Source organism: Eumetopias jubatus, unplaced genomic scaffold, assembly GCF_037043125.1.
Source record: "Eumetopias jubatus isolate StellerSeaLion01/CBP00866 unplaced genomic scaffold, mEumJub1_p1.0 scaffold_14, whole genome shotgun sequence".
In the NCBI taxonomy this organism is placed as follows: Eukaryota; Metazoa; Chordata; class Mammalia; order Carnivora; family Otariidae; genus Eumetopias; species Eumetopias jubatus.
In genome coordinates this window covers 70292816-70305917 of record NW_028274820.1, presented here as the reverse complement: position 1 = coordinate 70305917, position 13102 = coordinate 70292816, and the positions used below count along the sequence as shown (strand labels likewise).

Below are 13102 nucleotides of genomic sequence, written 5' to 3'. Positions count from 1 at the left end.
TTGGGTAGACCAAGACCAGATCTGGATTCCTTGGGCAAAGAGGAACAAATGGATGAGAATTGGGGTGGCTGGGAAAGACTCTATGGAAAATTCGGACTAAATGGGTTTTACAGGAGGATCCCAGAGGTATGAGGAAGGGGATTTGAAACTGGCAATACAGCAATCATCAGAAGCAGGAAGGTGGACATGGCATGTACTGTTGGGTGTACCTTGGAGAAGCCCTTAGAGTAGAACTTGCATACCGAGATATCATGCAGGTAAGCTGGAAAGATGTGGGTGAAAAGGGCTTTGGATGGCAGAGTGGGAAGCTGAGTGATTTCTTTAAGCTCTGGCAAATCAGCCCTTCTTTTAAACAGTGTTCTTCCCATTTCCAATATTGTTCCAGTTTGATTTGACTTTCAAAAGTAATTGTGGGTAATTTAATATTATAGAATAAATGTCATCTGCTGCCTTGTTTATGTGGAAATTTTTCTCCTTACACTGCTCAGTAAATTCATTAAAGACAGATTTTATTTCCTAATAGTGCATTAAAAAAGTGTTCGTATTTTCTTTTTGGAAAATATTTTAATCAAATGAACTTTTGTGCTTCTTCTCGTTTCTAATCCTGATCCTCTTCTGACCCTGACTCTAGTTCTGAATGTCTTTTTTAAAAAAGTCTTTGCTCCCATTTACAATCATCATCTTTCTTCTTTCCTGTGTTTTTCCCTCTATCCTACCTTTGAACTCTTGCGCTTTGCTTGTCCTTACCTTTGCAAGCTCTTCCTTCAAGAGAAGGTGTCCTGAAGCCAAGAATTGGAAGGGTGTTCTGTAAACTATAGGCTATTGAATAGGGGGTGGAGGGAACCATGGTAACACAGATCTGTGCCTCTGGCACCTGAAGAAAAGTCTGGGCTCATGAAGGCTGTGTCTACCACATGCCAACATAACTTCTCAGTGGAGCCAATTCAATCAAAGACAGGCAATTCACTGTAAATTTAGTCCATGTGCCCCTTGGCATTGTGTGGATAAAACAAACTAGTTGACTAATAGCACTGATCAATTTTCAGCTAGTAATTTTGATGTTTCCTAGAGCAGAGGGGAGCAGGAATAGGCAAAGGGTGTGTGTATAATGATCCCCCGGATACAAAAAGAAAAAAATAGAACTCTTGAACTGAAAAAATAAGAGTTTGAGCTTTACTAACATTTGGTTTTATGGAATGTTAATACCACTACATACATACATATATATACATATATATATAATTTTAAAATATATAAATATCGAGGTCAATTCACCAATATTTTTGCTGTTAGGGTGCACAATCAAAATAGATTATTCTAGATCATTGATTCCCAATCTGTGGGCAACAGAGTTATTGTAAGAGGCCCATTAATATATGTGGAACTATTTTCTCATTCAGCAGACACTAAAAATACAATGATCTGCTAAGGGATTATAATGATTTAATATGATTCTGTTGTGTTCTAAAATTTACTGTAAAGGTGGATTCCTTATGCCTAAAAATGTTGCAAATGCATTGAAGAAGAGACACAGTTACAATGGGACACAAAAGAGCATAGGGAAGAGTCAAGTCCCAGTAAAATACTAGGTTGGTTGGTGAAAGTAATCTAACCTATTAGAAAAATTTTAATCACACCTTAGAGATATTATAGGTTCGTTCTAGATCACTGCAATACAGTGAATATTTTTTTAAATTTTATTTTATTGTTACGTCAGTCACCATACATTACATCATTAGTTTTTGATGTAGTGTTCCATGATTCATTGTTTTGCATACAACACCCAGGGCTCCATTCAATATGTGCCCTCTTTAATACCCATCACTAGGCTAACCCATCCCCCCACACCCTCACCTCTAGAACCCTCTGTTTGTTTCTCAGAGTCCATAGTCTTTCATGGTTCGTCTCCCCCTCTGATTCCCCTGCCTTCATTTTCCCTTCCCCCCCCCCTTTTTTTTAACATATAATGTATTATTTGTTTCAGAGGTACAGGTCTGTGATTCATCATTCTTACACAATTCACAGTGCTCACCATAGCACATACCCTCCCCAATGTCTATCACCCAGCCACCCCATCCCTCCCACACCCCCACCACTCCAGCAACTCTCAGTTTGTTTCCTGAGATTAAGAATTCCTAATATCAGTGAGATCATATGATACATGTCTTTCTCTGATGGACTTCGCTTAGCATCATACCCTCTAGTTCTATCCACGTCATTGCAAATGGCAAGATTTGGGGTTTTTCTGATGGCTGCGTAATATTCCATGTATATATATACACCACATCTTCTTTATCCATTCATCTGTCGATGGACATCTTGGCTCTTTCCATAGTTTGGCTATTGTGGACATTGCTGCTATAAACATCAGGGTGCACATACCCCTTCGGATCACTATATTTGTATCTTTGGGGTAAATACCCAGTCGTGCAATTGCTGGGTCATATGGTAGCTCTATTTTCAACTTTTTGAGGACCCTCCATACTGTTTTCCAGAGTGGCTATACCAGCTTCCACTCCCACCAACAGTGTAGGAGGGTTCCCCTTTTTCTGCATCCTCGCCAACATCTGTCATTTCCTGACTTACTAATTTTAGCCATTCTGACTGGTGTGAGGTGGTGGCTCATTGAGGTTTTGATTTGGATCTCCCTGATGCCAAGCGATGTTGAGCACTTCTTCATGTGTCTGTTGGCCATTTGGATGTCTTCTCTGGAAAAAATATTTATTCATGTCTTCTGCCCATTTCTGGATTGGATTATTTGTTCTTTGGGTGTTGAGTTTGGTAAGTTCTTTATAGATTTGGATACTAGCCCTTTATCTGATATGTCATTTGCAAATATCTTCTCCCATGCTGTCAGTTGTCTTTTGGTTTTGTGGACTGTTTCCTTTTCTGTGCAAGAGCTTTTTATCTTGGTAAAGTCCCAATAGTTCATTTTTGCCCTTGCTTCCCTTGCCTTTGGCGATGTTTCTAGGAAGAAGCCGCTGTGGCTGAGGTCGAAGAGGTTGCTGCCTGTGTTCTCCTTTAGGATTTTGTTGAACTCCTGTCTCACATTTAGGTCTTTCATCCATTTTGTGTCTATTTTTGTGTGTCGTGTAAGGAAGTGGTCCAGTTTCATTCTTCTGCATGTGGCTGTCCAATTTTCCCAACACCATTTGTTGAAAAGATTGTCTTTTCCAGTGGACATTCTTTCCTGCTTTGTCAAAGATGAGTTGAACATAGAGTTGAGGGTCCATTTCTGGGCTCTCGATTCTGTTCCATTGATCTATGTGTCTGTTTTTTTTTTGCCAGTACCATACTGTCTTAATGATGACAGCTTTGTAATAGAGCTTGAAGTCTGGAATTGTGATGTCACCAGCTTTGCTTTGCTTTTTCAACATTCCTCTGGCTATTCGGGGTCTCTTCTGGTTCCATACAAATTTTACGATTATTCCATTTCTTTGAAAAAACTGGATGGTATTTTGATAGGGATTGCACTGAATGTGTAGATTGCTCTAGGTAGCATAGACATTTTCACAATATTTGTTCTTCCAGTCCATGAGCATGGAACATTTTTCCATTTCTTTGTGTCTTCCTCAGTTTCTTTCATGAGTATTTTACAGTTTTCTGAGTACAGATCCTTTGCCTCTTTGGTTACATTTATTCCTAGGTATCTTATGGTTTTGGGTGCAATTGTAAATGGGATTGACTCCTTAATTTCTCTTTCTTCTGTCTTGTTGTTGGTGTAGAGAAATGCCACTGATTTCTGTGCATTGATTTTATATCCTGCCACTTTACTGAATTCCTGTATGAGTTCTAGCAGTTTGGGGGTGGAGTCTTTTGGGTTTTCCACATAGAGTATCATATCATCTGCAAAGAGTGAGAGTTTGACTTGTTTGCTGATTTGGATGCCTTTGATTTCTTTCTGTTGTCTGATTGGTGAGGCTAGGACTTCTAGTACTATGTTGAATAGCAGTGGTGAGAGTGGACATCCCTGCTGTGTTCCTCACTTTAGAGGGAAAGCTCTCAGTTTTTCCCCATTGAGAATGATATTTGCTGTGGGTTTTTCATAGATGGCTTTTATGATATTGAGGTATGTACCCTCTATCCCTACCCTCTGAAGAGTTTTGATCAAGAAAGGATGCTGTACTTGGTCAAATGCTTTTTCTGCATCTATTGAGAGGATCATAATAACCACTTAGGAAATTGAAGCAGTAATCAAAAATCTCCCAACAAACAAGAGCCCAGGGCCAGATGGCTTCCCAGGGGAATTCTATCAAACATTTAAGGAAGAATTAATGCCTATTCTTCTGAAACTGTTCCAAAAAATAGAAACGGAAGGAAAATTTCCAAAGTAATTCTCTGAGGCCAGCATTACCTTGATCCCCAAATCAGACAAAGACCCAATCAAAAAGGAGAACTATAGACCAATGTCTCTGAAACATGGATGTAAAAATTCTCACCAAAATACTAGCCAGTGGGATCCAACAGTACATTAAAAGGATTATTCGTCACACCAAATGTGATTTACTCCTGGGCTGCAAGGTTGGTTGAACATCCGCTAATCAATCAATATGATACAATACATTAATAAAGGAAAGAACAAGAACCATATGATCCTCTCAATACAGTGAATATTACAATAAGGCATGTTAATAGAATACAGTATAATGTAAATATAACATATATGCACTGAAAAAACAAGATTCATTTAAGTTTGTTTTTTTAGATATAACATTATTGCAGTGTACATACTTCAGCCTTTTTTAGAGGATATTTTTTATTGAATCCTCACCTGAGCTTTCAAAAAGTCATTTTTTTTTGTGGGTAGAGGGTCTTGCCTCAGTGTTGATGACTGGGTGGTAGTTGTTGAAGGTTGGGATGGCTGTTGCAGTTACTTAAAATAAGACAACAGTGAAGTTTGTCACAACAATATACTCTTCCTTTCATGAACAATTTCTCTGTAGTATGTGATGGTATTTGATAGAATTTTCAAAGCTTGGAGTCAGTCCTCTCCAACCCTGCTGCTGCTTTATGAACTAAGCTTATGTAATCTAAACCCGTTGTTGTCATTTTAACAATCTTCACAACATCTCCACCAGGAGTGGAGTCTATTTCAAGAAACTATGTTCTGTGCTCATTCATAAAATGACAAGCAACTCCTCATCCATTAAAGTTTTATCTTGAGATGGAAGCAATGCAGTCACTTGTACAGGCTTCATTTCTAATTCAAGTTTTCTTGATGTTTCCACCACATCTGTAGTGACTTTCTCCATTGAAGTCTTGAACTGCTCAAAGTCATCCATGAGGGTTAGAATCAACCTTTTCCAAATTTCTGTGAATGTTAATATTTTGACCCTTTTTCCATGAATTGTAATTGTATTTAATGGCAACTAGAATGGTGACTCCTTTCCAGGAGCTTTTCAGTTGACTTTGCTCATATCCATCGGTAATATCACTATGTGTGGCAGCAATAGCCTTAAGAAATGTATTTATTAAAGAAGCCTTGAAAGTCAAAATGAGACCTTGATGCACAGGCTGCAGAATAGATGTTGTGTTAGCATGCAGAAAAACATTAATCTCATTGTACATCTCCATCAGAGCTCTTGGATGACCAGGTGCATTGTCAATAAGCACTAGTATTTTGAAAGGACTCTCTTTTTCTAATCAGTAGGTCTCAATAGAAGGCTGACAATATTCAGTAAACCACATTGTAAATAGATATGCTGTCATTCAGGATTTGTTGTTCCATTTATAGAACTCAGGCAGAATAAATTTAGCATAATCTTTAAGGTCCCTAGGATTTTTGAAATAGTAAATGAACATTGGCTTCCATTTAAAGTCATTAGCTGCATTAGCCCCTAATAAGAGAGCCTGTTCTTTGAAGCCAGACACTGACTTCTCCTCTCTAGCTGTGAAAACCCTAGCTGGCATCATCTTCCAACAGAAGACTGTTTCATCTATATTAAAAATCTTTTCATTAGGGTAGCCACCTTCATTAGTGATCTCAGATTTTCTGGATAACTTGCTGCTTTACCTTGTTCTTTTTCCTTAGGGAGATGGCTTCTTTCCTTAAACCTCATGAACCAACCTCTACTAAATCATACTTTTCTTCTGCAGATTCCTCAAGGAACCTTTCTGCCTTTATAGAACTGAGGGAAGTTAAGGCCTTGGTCTGGCTGTGGCTTAACGGAATGCTGTGGCTGGTTTGAGCTTTCTATCCAGACCACTAGAACTTTCTCCACATCAGCAGTAAGGCTGTTCCACTTTCTTATCATTTGTGTGTTCATGGAGTAGCTTTTTAAAATTTCTTTGAGCTTTTCTTTTTCATTCGCAACTTGGCTTTTTGGTGCAAGGGGCTTAGCTTTTGGCCTATCTTGGCTGTTGACATGCTTCCTCACTAAGTTTAAAGATCTATAGTTTGGATTCCCGGTGGGAGACCTGTGACTCTTAATTTTACCTGAACACTTCGAGGCCATTTTTGCATTATTAATTGGCCTACTTTTGATATTGCTGTGTTTCAGGGAATAGGGAGGTCTGCAGAGAGGGAAAGACATGGGAGAACAGCCAGCTCCTAGAGCAGTCACAACACACACAATGTTTATTTATTAAGTTTGCCATCTTATACAGGCATAGTTTGTAGAGCTCCAAAACAATTACAGTAGTAACATCAAAGATCACCGATCACCATAACCAATAGAATAAAGAAGTTTGTCACATTTTGATAATGCTTACATTATTTCATGGACACGTATGAGCAAATGATGTTGGAAAATGGCGCTGATTGACTTGCTCAGCACAGTGTTGCTGCCAAGCTTAATAAAACTAGGTATGCCTATACATGCTTAAGCATCTCTCTTTTTAATAACAAATGCTTTTTTTTTCTTTAACATGTTTCTCTGTTTCCCAATTTTGAATGAGTATTGGCACAGCTTAGGGAACTAGCTTCTGGCACAGTATTCCTTTTTATTCATGTCTGTCTTAGTTTGCTGAGGCTGCCATAACCAAATATCATAGACTGCATGGCTTGAGCAACAGAAAATTCCTCACCGTACCAAAGACTAGAAGTCCAAGGTCAAATGTCAGCAAGTTGTTTCTTAATGTCCTAACAAAATTCCAGCCTGAATGGATTAGGACCACCTTAATGGCCTCATTTTAATTTACAACTTTTAAAGAGGTAACAATTTCCAAGTACAGTCCTATTCTGAGGTACTGGGATTAGGGCTTCAATATATGACTTTTGCAGAAACAATACAGCTCATAACAGTCATTTCCTTCTGATCAATCTAGGTGTTTCAGGAAGGTATGTGGGACAGCAATATGATTAAGTTGACCTGATCTTGATTTGTCCAGGACAGCTCCATTTTACTATTATCCTTACTTAATTTAAAAAGTGCCCCCTTTCATGGTCAAAGTGTCTCATTTGGAAAGTAAATAATAAGACGGATCCTGATAAAAGAGGTTCAAGAGCCAGAGGGCATACAATTCAGTCTTGGCTCAAAAAATCTCATGCTATGCCTAGGTTTCCTCCACCATGGAGATCATAATAGAACCTGCATCACAGAGTTATTGTGAGGATTAATTGCATTAGGATGCCTAAGTCATTCAGAACACTGCCCTGGGTGTAGTAAGCATGGAATGTAACCCTGAGTAAGCAGAAGGAGGAGGATTGTATTTGTCAGGTGTGATGGTTAATTTTATGTATCAATTTAGATGGCTCTGGTGCCCAGCCCTTTGAAGGTTTAAGAGTGTTTTGGGCTGAGATTTACATTTAGATTAGGAGACTTTGAGTAAAGCATTTTGTTCTCCAATAGGTGGGTGGGCTTCATCCAATCAGTTGCAGGCCTGCATAGAACAAAAGGCTACCCTACCCCAAGCAATAAACGATTTGCCAGCAGACTGCCTTTGAAATTAAACTGAAACTCTTTCCTGAGTCTTCCGCCTTCTGTCCTTCCCCATTAGATAGATTTTGAACTCCCCAAGCCTCCATAATTGCATGACCTAAATCCTTTAAATAAATTTATTTCTATATATAAACACATATCCTATTGGTTCTGTTTCTCTGGAGGACCCTGCTTAATACAGTATGTGTGGAAACCAAAGCTAGTATAGCTTTTAATTTTTAAGTTATTTTACTTCTGGATTATTTCTGGATTTTCTCTGTCCTGTATTCACTATGCTCTTAACATGTCTGTATACATACTAATAAAGATCTGTGACAAGACTGCTAGAATACATAGGCACTCTGTTTATTAGTCTCTCTTAAAGAAATGCTTAAATTTTGCATACAATACTAATACTCTACATCTGGGAGATTTTTTGTCTTTTTCAGGAAGTGCGTAGTGTACCTAATAAATGTTTGGAATAAAATAATCCTAGGTTTTAGTAAAATGAAGGTTGATTAAAAAAAATTGAATCACCAGGCAAACAAGCAAATATATTGGCAGGAGTCCTGGCAAATCAACCATATGAGAAAAGTTAAACAACTTGGAACAGCAAATAAAGGCTTGAGGAACAACCAAGTAGCAGCTATCAAATCTAAAAAAGGTGACTGAGAGGATGGATACCAGCTGTCCTATAGCTCCACTGAGGCCAGACAAAAACAGATACAGATAAAAACTTCACTATGACAGACCATTTGACCTAGGCTCCTGGCAGTTAACATGGTTGGAATGGTTACATAGCATGTTCCAGAATATAGTTAAAGGATTCTTTAAAATTGGTTAAGTTTGCTTTTTCTGGGTGTGATGCTAAGTGGCAAATTCAGATCCTGGACTTTCACTGAAGTTAATCAGAATCACTAAAGGGAGGGGAGTTATAAAAACCATAGACTCCCTTTCTATGAAGTGTTAGGAAATGGTTTCTAGGAGATACTGGTGAGAATAAAAGCAAGGTGCAAAAGAGAATGCATAATATTCTACCTTTGGTATGTGAGAAAAAAGGGAAATAGGAGTGTATATTTCGGTTTCTTTTTCCAAAAAAGAAAAATATTCTGATGAAAGCAGTTAATCATTTAGAGGTGTGGTAGTGGATAGGAATGTAATTTGTGTATATTTTTTGTATTAGTTTCCCACTGTTAGTATAATAAAGTGCCACAAATATAGTGGCTTAAAACAATCTTTATTTTTTGGGGCACCTGGGTGGCTCAGTCGTTAAGCGTCTGCCTTCGGCTCGGGTCATGATCCCAGGGTCCTGGGATCGAGCCCCACATCGGGCTCGCCGCTTGGCGGGAAGCCTGCTTCTCCCTCTCCCACTCCCCCCGCTTGTGTTCCCTCTCTCACTGCGTCTCTCTCTGTCAAATAAATAAATAAAAAGAAAAAAAAAAAACCTTAAAACAATCTTTATTTTAGAGTTCTGGAGGTCATGAGTCAAATATAGATCTCACTGGGCTAAAATCAAGGTGTCAGCAAGGCTTCATTTATTCTTGAAAGCTCTAGGGGATAATCTGTTTCCTGGCTAGTTTCTAGAGGCCACCTGCATCCCTTGGCTCATGGCCCTTCTCTCATCTTCAAAATCCAGCAGTATAACATCTCTGTCTGAATCTAACCCTTCTGCCTAGCCCATCTGCATTTATGGGTTTTTATGATTACATTTCAGTTCATGGAATGTTACAGGATAGTCCCGTTATCTTACTATCCACTGATTAATCAGCAATCTTAAGTCCATCTGTAACCTTAATCCTCTTTGCTCTGTAGCATTGTGTAGTGATACCTTCTGGGGATTAGGATGTGGACATGTTTGGAGTGTGTGTTAGAGGGGGCATTCTGCTTACCTTACCTTTTAAGAATAATTTTGACTTTTTAACCATGCAAATCTTTATATATTCAAAAATAACATTTAATCAAAAAGGATAACAAAAGACCACTAAAACTCATTACAAATAGAAACAAACCTAACAGTACTTAATACAGCTACACTGTGGAGGAGGAAAAGGACAAATTCCAATAAATATACCCTTAAATGAGATGTATTTTAAGGATTAAAATAGTTGCAAAGAAACTTTGATGTTTACTCAGTAAATTTGTGTTTGGGAGCCAGAGTGCTAACTCTAGAAGAAGAGAGAGAAAAATATGGAATGAGGGAAGGTGAGGGAAAACCCTCCTTAATGAGATGTCTGATTTCAGGCTGGACAGGTATAAAGTATAAGTAAGCCTGCAACATCGAGTTGGTACCAAAAAGTAAGGAAGTGCTCAGGGACTGATGGAGACCTGTCCAAGTTTAACCAAGCACTCATAAGAGATTGTGAAATAAAGGAGAAATATTTGATATTAAAGGAGGCATTTGGGGTTGGAAGGGGAATCACTTTAGAGAAGAATGACAGCTAGTAAATATAAAAGGAATAATAAAAATGGAAACTCACTATTGTAATCATCAATGTAATAACTGATTCAGGGAGGATCATGGATGGATGTTAAAATCATTAGATGGTTTAGAAACCAGCTTCCTTGAGAGACAGTAAAACAATTAGATGAAATGTTGACACAGGATAGTTACATATTTCAAAATATCATCCCACAGATTAGTTATTATAAAAGGAAAACAATTTGTTTACAGAGGAGAAATCTGTTCAATATCACTTTAATCAAGTGATCGAACTTCACATCACAAGAATGGGACACAGATATTTTGTGCCTTCTGATATGACAGAGTAGGAAGAATGCATTATCAAGTACATTGTGTTCTTGCCAAGAACATTTAACTTGAATCTTTTCAGGAGGGGAAAAAATCAAGCAATTATAAATGTGGGCCATCTTACAAGGCAACAGGCCTAAACAAAAATAATGACAATTATGATGCAATTTTTGATCCTTAATTAAGAATTTAAAAAACAGCTATAAAAGACATTATTGGGGCAATTGGAAAATTCTGAATATTGGCTATATATAAATATTGTATTGTTAATAACTTACAATGTATTTATGTAGGAAAGAGTCTTAGAGGGGTAAATTCGGAATGTCAGCAAATTTCAATAGTTCATTAGAAAAGTATATGTATACAGACAGGCATCCAAGGAGAAAGTAACAAAATAAAAATAGTGAATTTGGATGAATAGAGCTTGCTCTTTTATTTCCCTACCACATTTTCAAATTTTCTGTAGATTTGATTTTCAAAGTAATATTCTTTATTGGGCCCCTGGGCTTCTTGATAGCCTTTGGGCTTATTTGTATTCCACGTTGTTGTGAAGTGTGTTTGTTTTTCAAAAAAAAAAAAAAGTGTTTCTAGTTATCTTTTTAGAGTCCCTCACTTGACATCCAGTTCTTTAACTCTCTGTGCAATGTGATTTCTTGCATGCATATGCTAGTAAATAGAACTTCAATGAAAGCACTTGTCTGTTAATCTCTATGGAGCTCCAATTTATAGGAAAAACATTTGAAAATAAAAAGTGGACCCAGAGTATCTGGTTAAGTGTACTTTGTAAGTAAGTTTTTAAATACTATTAACGTTACCGAATAGTAACAACAATAGCATCAACAACAAAAGACAGGTTTGCTGGCATTCTTCTGCTCACTGCAGCTGATGGCCCTAAAATGTCTTTAAGGTCTCCCTCCTTTTCAGGGCTCAGCCGTAGTGTCGCTCTAGTTTCCTTCTCCTAAATGGGCACATATCTGCTGAGGAGGAGTTCTTCGCCATCTGTCATCTTTATACTTGATTCTTTTTCCTTGCTTCCTATCCCCCATTGCTGGCTTTCCCTTAGTTTTCCACCTCCCTCTGTGATCACCAGTTCCCTGTTGCTCCATGTAGTTTCCAAGGAAGGCCTTTAGTCTTACATCAAACTCTTGCTGCTCAGTCAGTAGGTGGGACAATACTTTTTTCATGTCTCTGATTTATCTACAAAGTAAAGTCTCTCTAAAATACTAGTAACTCCATAGGAAATTCCAAGAATGAAAACCAGACTTATGCTCCTTGGGTATATACAAACTGAAGATGGGGGTTAGGGTTGCAGATCCTGGGGTTGGACAGCTCAGCCCTGAAGCCAGCCTCCACCAACTGGTTGCTGTAGGACTTTTGGCAAGTTCTTTAACCAACCCGACTTTAGTTTTCTCATATGCAAAATGGGCGTAATACCTACTTCAAATGGTTGTGAGGATTTAAAGGCATTTAGGTATATAAAGCACCTAGAAATGTGCCATATAAATGTTTACTATTTTTAATCATCATCTTTCCAAGGAATTTCAGACCTGGATCAAATTCTCTCTTTAAGATATTAATGATAATTCTGATAAAATAATTTCTTGCTTTGTGTCTCTCATGGGTTTAGGTTTCCCTAGGACTTCTACATGCCCATGCTACACACATCCTGTGGCCTCCAGAGCGCTGGCAGAAATTGGAATCTGCTCTTCCTCCAGAGCGCCTGCCAGTTCAGAGAGAAGAGGAATGATGGCATGGAGCTCCCTCAGCTGCTGGCATTGGGAGGCCCCCACCACCCATTGCAGAAGGGGTGGAGAGGAGGAGCCTTTAGAAGGGCAAAAAATGATCCACATTAATAAAGAGTTTTAAAATATTACATAGTATTAAATAGCAACTGATTTTGTGTTTAATTGTAATACCCTATTGTTTAATGCCAAAAAAATTGCAGACCTTTGGGAATATGAAAACTTTATTCCCATGTCTTACAGGGAATTTGTTACATATACTTATTCCATCGATTGTTGGTTTTTAGTGCTTGGCTGAAAGAGTATGAAAATTAACATTTAATGAAAATAATTCAGTAATGTCATTTACTCTTGAGAGAACATGAAGAAACATAGTGATGGGAATTATATTGCAATTGACAGTATATACAATGCAGTGACTCCTGGTTAGGAAGAACAGTACACTGTGATGTAAAAATAGTGATTTGCTCAGGTACTGTTTTGGGTATTTATCCTTTAACCTGTACCTCCATTAATAAGGAATATTTTATCTTTTTTTTAAGCAAGGAATTAAACTAAGGAGAACCAGTTCCATTAATACTTCCATACAATTAAACCTTTCTTATTAGCCCTTTTAAATCAAAACTTCTGAGCTATCTCTTGCCTGCCTGTTCACATTGATGAATGAAACTATTTATCAGTATTCAGTCACTATTTGGTAAAATGTTCCGAGTGAAATGAAAAAAAGTCAGTCCTTGTTGACCAAGTTTGAT

At 37.9% G+C, this 13102-nt stretch overlaps 1 protein-coding gene across 1 annotated transcript in view; it reads left to right on the top strand.

Annotated features, from left to right (window-relative positions):
• Nucleotides 1-12479, top strand: part of IMMP2L (inner mitochondrial membrane peptidase subunit 2) — an 864991-nt gene extending 852512 nt beyond the window's left edge. The window contains exon 7 of the mRNA XM_028104812.2: nt 12236-12479. Within this exon, the coding sequence (XP_027960613.2) occupies nt 12236-12355 (120 nt within the window). The 3' untranslated portion in view covers nt 12356-12479. The remainder of the gene's footprint in view (nt 1-12235) is intronic.
• Nucleotides 12480-13102: the final 623 nt, after the last annotated feature.